A 9687-nucleotide genomic window follows, 5' to 3' on the forward strand; every position below is an offset into this window, starting at 1 on the left:
GCAAACACGCCAGCACTCATGTGTGTAGCCCCCACATGCAAACACGCCAGTGCTCGTGTGTCTCCCACATGCAAACATGCCAGCATTCGTGTGTACATGCGTGTCTCCCACATGCAAACATGCCTACGCTCGTGTGTGTCTCCCACGTGCAAACACGCCCACGCTCTGCACGCACAGCTGCCCAGGCAGCCTTGGCAAGGGGTTATTTGAACTCTCCTCTACTTACAAAATGTACAAAGAGCCCAAAGCCGCCAGGTACTTTGCAAACTGCCTCGGGACGAAGGGTCTCTCTCTTTCTAGGTACGTTACATGGCTCCAGCACCCCCCCCCCACCTTGAAATACCCACATCTCACTCGAGTATCTGCGGAGAGAATCTCCCCGACCGCTGGAGATGGGTCGGGATTCCTAGCCACGGCGGGAAAAGCCAAGGCGGACAGAGGAAGGTCCAGCCGCTCCCGTTTGCCCTGCTGCGTAGAGAACGCCGCCGAGGCCGGGTCTGGGGGGTTGCACTGGGAGTCTGACACCCCCACCGCTGCCCTCCAGCCCTGCCTCCGTCACGCAGCAGGCTGGGACAGCGCCAGGCCCGCCCGGTGCCAGAGCCGCCTGCGGCACGCAAGCACCAGGAACGGGAGGGGAATCGCTTACTGTTGCAGGGCACTTCGTCCGAGTTGTCCCCGCAGTCGTCCATGCCGTTGCACCAGAAGGCGTTGGCCAGGCAGCGCCCGTTCATGCAGTGCAGAAAGCCCTTCTTACACTTGCGGCTGCCTGCGGGGGAGGAGCAGAGAGGGGAGCTGGGGGGCTCAGGGGGTTGCCAGCCCCCCGTTCGCCGTTCGAAGGGGCTTTCCAGCCAGGGCCGCGGGCTGGGCACAAAGGGGCACCGTGCACGTGACAGCTCCTCTCTGCCCATGGGGGACCACGGCGAGCAGAGGGTATTACGGCAGCGTCTGGGGGGCGCAGAGGCCCCCCAGGGGATGGCCCAGCCTCCCCCAGCTCTGCCCCGAGCACAGGAACAGGGTCATTCAGAGTCAGGCTAACACACCATCAAGCGCCCGGCTCAGACGCTGAAGTCCTAGAGCAATATTCCCGGCCATGCGGGTCGCTCGTAGCGCGAGCCGGTGCGGAGCTTTCAGAGACAAGGGGGGTCCCGCTGGGGGGGCGCCGGTGCCCGTTACCTACCATTTCTTGATAGAGCCGCCCCTGTCGGTGTGGTCAGCGAGCCCCAGCCCCGGTTAACAGGCACGGGGAGGCGAAGGGATCTGCCCGGCGGAGAACCCAGGACAATCCCAGTCAAGCCAGACCATACTCCAGGCTGGCACCAGAACTCGGGAGCTCCGGCTCCCACTTCCCCCATCCCAGCCACTAACGCACGCTGCCTCCTACAGCCCTGGCGTCCTGGCTCTACCCACTAGACCGTACGCCCAGCCCAGAGCCAGGAGTCCGACCGGGCGCCGGGCCGGAAGGGGGGTTGGGGGGGGGAGCGAGCGCGAGAGGCCCTCACTGCAGTAGGACTGCTTCTCGTCGGACTTGTCCTTGCAGTGCGCGGAGCCGTCGCAGGTGCGGCTGTAGTCGATGCACTCGCCGTTCCCACACTCGAACTCGTAAACGTTGCAGGTGGAGTTCAGGGCTGCGGGTGGGACACAGCGTAGGGAAGAACCTCTGTCCACGTGCACCACGCCCTCCCCTCCCCCGTCCACACCCTCTGCATCCCCCTTCCACGTGCACCACGCCCTCCCCTCCCCGGTCCACGTGCACCCCCCGTCCATGTTCACACCCTCTGCATCCCCCTTCCACGTGCACCACGACCTCCCCTCCCCCGTCCACATGCGCCCCGTCCACATGCACTCCATCAACGTTCACACCCTCTGCATCCCCCTTCCACGTGCACCCCCCCCCCCGTGCACCATGCCCTCCCCATCCCCTTCCACGTGCACCCCTTCCACGTGCACCACGCCCTCCCCATTCCCCTTCCACGTGCACCACGCCCTCCCCCGTCCACGTGCACCCCATCCATGTGCACCCCCTTCCACATGCACCATGCCCTCCCCATCCCCCTTCCATGTGGCACCCCCGCCCTGCCCATGCGCACCGCCCCCTCCCCATCCTCCTCCCTACTCCATCCCTCCTCCCTCTCCCCTTTATCCTCCTCCCCGCCCTCTGGCTCCCCTCCGCGCAGGGTGCGTGACCCGGGGGGGGAGGGGCTCACCTTTGCAGGTGAAATCCTCCTGCAGGACCCGCTCGCCCCGGCAGGAGCAGTTGACATGCCCCTTGGGGGTGAGCAGGCACAGGTCCTGGCAGCCCCCGTTGTTCACCCTGCAGGGGGACAGCTCGCCTGGGGGCAGGGGAAGAGCAGAGTCACACGCAGGCCCAGCGGAGACCCCGGCCAACGCTCTAGGGCAGGGGTGGGTGCAGGATCCCGGGTGCTGGGACTGGCCGGCAGGTTCCCAGAGCCAAGGGGAGACAGGGCCAGGCCCCTGTGCTGAATGGGGGGTCAGCAGTCTGCTGGGGAGGGATCGGGACCAGCGGGGGGGGGGGTCTCTATGGGGTAAATCCCCACCCCAGCCCGCACAGGGGATGGGAGAGCTGGGGAGGGACCGGGACAGACCAGGGGAGGTCTCTACAGGGTAAATCCCCACCCCTAGCCCGCACAGGGGACGGGAGAGCTGGGGAGGGACCGGGACAGACCAGGGGAGGTCTCTATGGGGCGAACCCCTCCCAGCCTGCCCAGGGGACGGGGCGGGGCGGGCGTGAGGGGCAGTGGGGGCTCCAGGCAGGAATTCCCGGCCCGTTCCCTTACAGCTGTTGGTGTCGTTGGCCACGGCGATGATGCCCATGGGCTGCTGGGGGATGTCCACGCGCAGCAGCTTCATGTCCGTGCCCACGTACTTGTTGGCCCGCTGCACGGCCCGGCGCACCCAGTCCGTCCAGAAGATGTAGTCGCCGTAGACGGCCAGGCCGAAGGGGTGCACCGGCTCCGATTTCAGGATCACCTGCCGGGCGCCTCACACCGTTAGCCCCGGGGCTGGGGGCGGACGGGACCAACGGCTGCAGCCGCCCCCAACACTGGACAGTCCCTGGACTGGGGGGGTCCTACCCTTCACAGGAGGCTGTGCCCAGGGTCAGGTACCAGTGCCCATCACCGCCCACCATGGGGATAACGCCGATCCAGGCTCCACTCTGCCCATCTCCAGGGGATCCAGCCAGCTCTCCCCAGGCCCCCGCCCCCCAGCCCCAGGGGATCTGCACCTGCCCCCCGCACTCACGTAGCGGTGGGACCCGTCGTACTCGCAGCGCTCGATCTTGTCCAGCGTGGCGTCAGAGAAGTAGATCTTCTCGGCCTTGTGGTCGATGGCCAGCCCGTTGGGCGTCCGGATGTCCTGGTCGATGATGATGAGGACGTTGGCCCCGCCCAGGGTGGCCCGCATGATGCTGGGGTGCAGCTCGTTCCAGTTGGTCCAGAACATCAGGCTGAGGGGAGGGAGGCGGGAGGGGCGGGGCTGAGCCAGGCGGGGCTGCATGGTGGGCCCCAGCTGAGTCGGAGACCCTGGGGCCGGCCCGCCTGGCTTCTGGGACTGGGGAGCTCCGGGCTACAGCCCCACGCTGCTATTCCCTGCTCACTGGGGGATCCCCCCAGGCTCTGGGCTGAACGGGGCTGCTGGTGCAGTTACAGGGATATGACCCGGTCGGATCGGGGATGGGGGGGGGCAGTAACAGGGACTAGACTAGAGAGCCCGCCAGAAAACCGATCCCAGCAGCTGGGGAAACCCGCTAGGGATCCCGACAGGAGCTCTGCCAATCCGCTCACGCGATGCTTCACATTTAACTCCAGGTCAGCTCCGCGGCACAGGGAATGGGGCATGGGGCCTTTCCCCTCTAGGGTGCGCCGGCTCCGATCCGTCCACAGGGTGGGGGACTCACTGGCTCAGGGGGGCAGGGAATGGGGCACGGGGCCTTTCCCCCTCTAGGGGGCGCCAGCTCTGATCCAGCCCAGAATGCCCGTGACTGGACGTTCCCACGGCCTGTCTGTGAAATGAGTTCTGCTGTGCCCAGCCCACTCCCGGTTACACGTGTCCCAGTCACCAAGGGCACCGCAGCCCCCTCGAGAGCAGGCCCAGAGAGACTGCTCGTGCCCCCTAAGCCCCGGCAACGGGGGAGCAAGGCTGAGGCCCGCGGCAGGGGGCTCTCCCCGCAGCCCCGTGCACAGGCTGTCCGTCTCCAGGATGGCCGCTCCGCTCGCCCGCACGAGGCCCCAGCGCTTACTTCTGGCACTCGTCCAGCACGAAGGCTCGAGGGTGATCGTCTCCCGACATGGTGATGACCGTCTCCCGCTCGAAGGCCCCCAAGCGGCTCTGATCCACCGTGTGCCGGGTGATGGTGGACGTGGTGTAGCTGGTCCAGTACAGCGTGTCCCAGCCCCGGTGGTACGCCAGCCCCTCCACTGAGCCCACATCTGCGGGGGGTGGATGGGGGACAGAGCGGGATGAGATTCGCTAGCCAGGCTGTTCCCCACACTCAGCGCCCAGCTGTGCCATCTCCAGATGTTTCACAGCCCCTCCTCCCTGAGTCGTCCCCTCCCTGCTCCAGCCTGCCAGCGGGTTCGGAACTGGGACCTTCAGCACTCAAAGCGCAGGCCCCCGCCCCGGAGCTACCGGAGAACTCCATCGGCCGGGAGCAGTAGTAGAGCTGTTATCCTCTACGTGGGCCAGCGCTTCGGCCGCAACACACGAGAGCAGCAGCGAAATGGAGCAGGGGGACACAGGCTAACAGCAGCAGTGGGCGATTCAGGCTGGAGTCACAGACAGCTCAGGGCATCAGGCCCCCTGGGGCTACAAGGTCAAGTGCCCCCCGCCCTTTACTGCCATCATCCTACGGAAACACGGCCTTAAAAACCAAGGCCCTGACTTCTCTGGGCCCATGGCACGTCTCCACGGACCCCTGTGCCGGAGAAGGGGGCAGGCCCTGCATGTACCGCCTCTGTTGAGGGCTCGGGGAATGTTACTGAAATGCTGCAGCAAGCCCCCCACCCTCCTTCCTCTCAGGAGTGGAAAGACTTTCAAATCTCCCGAGACCAGCCCTCCATGCCCAGTGCCCAGCGAGGATACCCGAGGTTCACACCGCCATCTGCAGCACCCCCCGACTCTCCTCTCCCCCTCCGCTAGCGTCACGAGCAAGTTCTTTCATTTCCCACCTCTAGCCCGACGCTGATGGGAACAGGGCGAAGCTGCGCTGACACCAGCGGGGCTACTCTGGGTTCACACCATTGCAAGGGCAGAAACCGACTCCAACGTGGGCTTTGGGGCCAGGGGCTCAGGCTGACTGCACCGGAGTGACGCAGAAATGACACCGGCTCAGACACAGCGCATTACGGGACAAAGGGCTCTCCGAGCACTGTCCCACTCTTGTGCTGTCACTTACACTAGTGCGAAACAAGCGTGAAACACCACTCAGCCAACCAGGAGAGGCTCGCACGTCCTCTGCACTGGTCTCCCTGGGGAATCAGCCAGTAGAGCTGGGCTCAGATTTGACAAGGGCCTCAGCCCGGCTGTGGTAACATCAAGGTCATGGGCCTTCCCTGTTCTAGCGCCTAGGTGTGCAGCAACGTAGCCTTGCACACCTGGCCTGGCGAACACTGCTCAGTTACAACAGCCCTCAAGTCGCTCGGATCCATTCAACTGTTCCACTGACTGCCTCAGAGACGGGCATCGGCAGCTGCAAACCATCAGCACCGGCTCCTTCGGAGGCATGACGGCGGTTTACTTTAATTGCATTAAATAAACTCCCAGGAAACGCTCCCGGCGTCTCCCAGTAACGCTTCTGGCCATGTACGGCGCTTCTCTGACCCCCAGCACCGCGGCACGGGGACGCCTCCGTCGCTAAGGCATTTATCCTGCCACCCGCGGGAGGTAGGCCAGGTACCAACGGGAGAACGGAGGCAGAGCAGGGAAATGACCCTCTCTCTTCCCGTCTCAGGGGAGAGCGCCCTGCCCCTCCTCCACTGGGGTGTACGCAGGGAACAGCTGGGGGCTTGGGGTTCCCTGAATTCGATCGGAACTTCCTCTTCCTGTCGAGTCACTACAGCCCTCTTTACTGTACACAAAACATCAGGCAGCGTCCCTGAGCCGGCCAGTGCTGTGAGCCGCCCCAGAGCCAGAGGGCTAAGCCAGATGTTCCGGGATCCACCGCGGGCACCAGGCGCTTTGCAATGAACCAGCCAGGCACGGCTGGGTTTGTGCAGCTCCACTAGCGAAACCAATGAACAACAGGACCTAATGCGACCGTCTCCGAAGGGAGCGACGCACCCGCTGCTATGCCTCGAGTCAGTGTTTGAAGAGCGAATGGGGCATGCGGGACTCAGCTGCCGCCTGCGCCCCCGCTCCGCGGAGAGACACTTCGTCCCCGCTAAGCCCCGCGCTTTAATAATGTAAACGAGACGCACACAACAATCAGGACGATCTCAAGCGCCGCTGGGCCTTTAAATCCCATGAAAGTGTCGTCTGTAATTATCCAGGGCTGGCGAGGGGACAGGAAGGAGAGCCGTGACGAGGAGTTTAATATTCATGCGGTGCAGCCGACTCCAGCTTGTCCCGCTGGGCGCACGGCGCTGCTTGGGTCCCTCCGGGGCTGAGTCCATTTGAACAGCAGCCGGCCTGCGCGGCGGTGAATCGGGGTGGGCACGCACGGCTGGAGTTTGCTCTTCGCTCCGACCCGCTCACTAGCTCCTGTGCCCGAGTCAGATCAGCCATGAAGCAGGATGCGCCCGGCAGGAAACGGCTCCGTGCTGTGCTAGGGGCTGCCTCCAGAACGGTCTGTGATACTTTGTTGTGCAAACGGCCTTGCTGCGGAACAAGGGGAGGATGGCTTTGAAAAGAGGAGCCTGGCTTGGGGGCAACGCAGGGTGAACTGCGGTTGGATTTGGGGAAGGTGTGCGGTGGAGGATACAGGGAATGGGGCTCTCCAAGAGATGTCAAGCAGCACCTCACGCCACGTGTGGGGCTTCGGTTTGACCCTACCAACAGCCCCACGTCCAGCACACAGACGCTGGGAGGGGACCAGCCAGGGTGTGGGGGGCTGTTGCGAGCGGAGGGGGCTGGCAGGGGGGTGGAGAGAGGCGGAGGAGCCGGGAGGGAGGCTGCAGGCTGATGTAAGCACAGCAGGCGAGAGGAGGACCCGGGCCTGGGAAGGCCAGACCACTATTCGCTGGGGCCCCTGGGGCTGGCGTTCGCCATCCTCCTGAAGCGCACGGCGCGCCACAGTACGGTGCTGCTCAACCTCAGCCTGGCGGACGTACCGCAGGTGGCCCGCAGGCCCTTTGCCGCCGCGGCAGCCACCACACACGTGCGGCTCTTCAGGGCCGGCCTCCACACGCTCCTGCGTTTCGTGGGCGTGGCCAACTCCTTCGCCACCGCCTTCACCCTGGCCGTGCACCGCGACCTGGCCGTGGCGCATCTCTATCGCTGCCAGCTGGCATGGTACCCGCTGCCATCTGGGTGCCTGCCGCACTGGCCGCTGCTCCGCTCGCCAATCCTTCTGCTTCGTGGTGCTCCCCGGGGCCAGCCAACGAGTGTATGCCGTGGCCCTCTTCCTCTGTACCTTTGCCATCCCGCTGGCCGTCATCTCCACCACGCAGGCCAAGATTCGGGGGCACCTGTGCTCCGGGAAGGGCGAAGCCCGCCCACTGCCTGCACAAACCAACGCTCGCTTGGGAAGGGTGCTGCTCCTGGACCTTCGTGGTCTGCTGGCTCCCATCCTACACTCTGTTGCTCCAGGGGCTGGCCGGCTCCCACGGCGCTCTCCCAGTTCTGTGCTGGTTCCTGGTAGGTGGCCAAACCGGCCGTCTACATCTTCATGTCCAGGCAGTTCTGGAGCGATGCGCGGGCTCTGCTGCTTGGGGGCTGCAGGAAGAGGCCGCGGAATAAGGTGAGGCCGGAGACTCTGGGGAAACGGGCTGTGACGAAGTGGGAATGTTCTTAATGTTTTCTCTGAATACTGTGTGGGTGCCTCAGTTTCCCCTATGCCTTTCTTAAGTATCTAGGTGGTGGGATAAGGGGGTGTGATGGTTGCAGAGCCCTAGAGGGCCAGTGTGATGGTGTCTGCACAGAGAATGGTCGACACCCTGTCTCCTGGCAACTGATGGCCTGGGCCCCTCCCCTGCAACGAGTCAACTGAAGGTGTTGGAGAACAAAGAAATCAGGTGGCCTCCTGGCCCGGGAAAGAGACAAAGGCCAGAGGAGGGGCTGGAGGGGGTTTCAGTTTGGAACTGGTTGGGGAAATGGAGGGAGCCCCAGAGCTGGGGTCTAAGCTCCCTGCCCCCCAAGATGGACCTGACTGAGGGGGTCCTGTTGTCTGTACCTACAAGCTCTGTTTTGGACTGTGTTCCTGTCGTCTAATAAACCTTCTGTTTTACTGGCTGGCTGAGAGTCCCGGTGAATCGCAGGAAGTGGGGGGTGCAGGGCCCTGACTCCCCCACACTCCATGACATGGGCCGCAGCCTCAGCCGCCACCGGGGGGCAGCACTTCCCGTTCTCCCGCGGAAGAGAGAGGGAGAAACAATGGAGCAGAAGGAGCCCGGCAGGCGCTTGCTCATCCACCGCTCTGAGCTGCGCTGCAGCAACCCGGAAGAGGCTACGCTGGGCCTTCCTTGGCAGGGTTCTCCCCCTCTCTGCCCTTGGTTTGAGCAATCGGCGACCGGCAGCTGGCACACGCCAGCCCCCGGCACAGCTTCGAGTTGCATTTGCTCTTCTGTGGATCAGGAGCAAACTGGGCCTTGCTGCGTCTCCTCCCTTGGCTGCTGAGAGGGTGCAGGTCCCGAGAATTTGGGTGCAGGCTGGTTCTTGGGTAAAAGCAGCCCCTGCTTTCCTGGCTGCCCTGCCCCCCTAGCTCCCATGGGTGCCACAGGGCCGGGCCGGGAATGGGAAGGGGGCTTTGCAGGCCAAGACAGAGTTCAGCTCCCAGGCACACTCCTGCTCTAGGTCCTTCACGTTCATAAGCAGCGTTATTATGGTCGTGCCTGGAGCTGCAGCCAAGCCCAGGTCCCATTGTGCGGGGGGCTGTACACACAGGCCCTGCTCTGACGAGCTCAGTCTAGACAGCTGAAGGATGGATGATTGCGCCCATTTTACAGATGAGAACACTGAGCCAAGAGAGGGGAAGTAATGGGCCCCAGGTCGGCCAGGGGGTCTGTAGCAAAGGTAGGAACTGAACTCAGCTCTCCTCCACGGCAGTCCAATGCCTTAACCGCTAGGCACCTCCCTCACCGCAGATCGACCCACCGAATCCTTCGCTCCCCCAGCTGCAATCAATTACAACCGCTTTCCCGGCCAGAGCAATAAACGCGGTGCAAGCTCATTGTGAATGTAAATCAGCTTATTAATGAGTTTATGACGCTGGGTGGAGATTTACCCTAGCGGTGCGGAGCTGGCCACGCGCACGGCGACAGCTGTAGGAACCAATAAAACTAATCAAGTTTCGGGGTGAACGGTAGCTCGGGAGGCCAGGGGCTTGTTCAGGCCGAGTGGCTCAGTCTTGTAAATGTAACACAAACAGAGAGCTGCCAAGTTGTGCTGTGGGGCCTCATCTCCTGGGAAACGCCTGTGCACACAGACAGAGACACGCGCACACGGACGGAGACACGCGCACACGGATGGAGACATGTGCGGACACACGGACAGCCACGCACACTCACTCACACA

At 63.8% G+C, this 9687-nt stretch overlaps 1 protein-coding gene across 1 annotated transcript in view; it reads right to left on the reverse strand.

Annotated features, from left to right (window-relative positions):
- LOC112117474 (low-density lipoprotein receptor-related protein 1) overlaps window positions 1-9687 on the reverse strand; it is a 126128-nt gene that overhangs the window by 28618 nt on the left and 87823 nt on the right. Inside the window, exons 40-47 of the mRNA XM_029913373.1 lie at window positions 9540-9586; window positions 7255-7890; window positions 4259-4448; window positions 3262-3466; window positions 2796-2988; window positions 2205-2330; window positions 1500-1625; window positions 647-766 (exon numbers count right to left, since the gene is read on the reverse strand). Coding sequence (XP_029769233.1) covers window positions 647-766; window positions 1500-1625; window positions 2205-2330; window positions 2796-2988; window positions 3262-3466; window positions 4259-4448; window positions 7255-7890; window positions 9540-9586 — 1643 coding nt within the window. The remainder of the gene's footprint in view (window positions 1-646; window positions 767-1499; window positions 1626-2204; window positions 2331-2795; window positions 2989-3261; window positions 3467-4258; window positions 4449-7254; window positions 7891-9539; window positions 9587-9687) is intronic.

Source organism: Terrapene carolina, unplaced genomic scaffold, assembly GCF_002925995.2.
Source record: "Terrapene carolina triunguis isolate 2854851 unplaced genomic scaffold, T_m_triunguis-2.0 Scaffold616, whole genome shotgun sequence".
NCBI classification, from domain to species: Eukaryota; Metazoa; Chordata; order Testudines; family Emydidae; genus Terrapene; species Terrapene triunguis.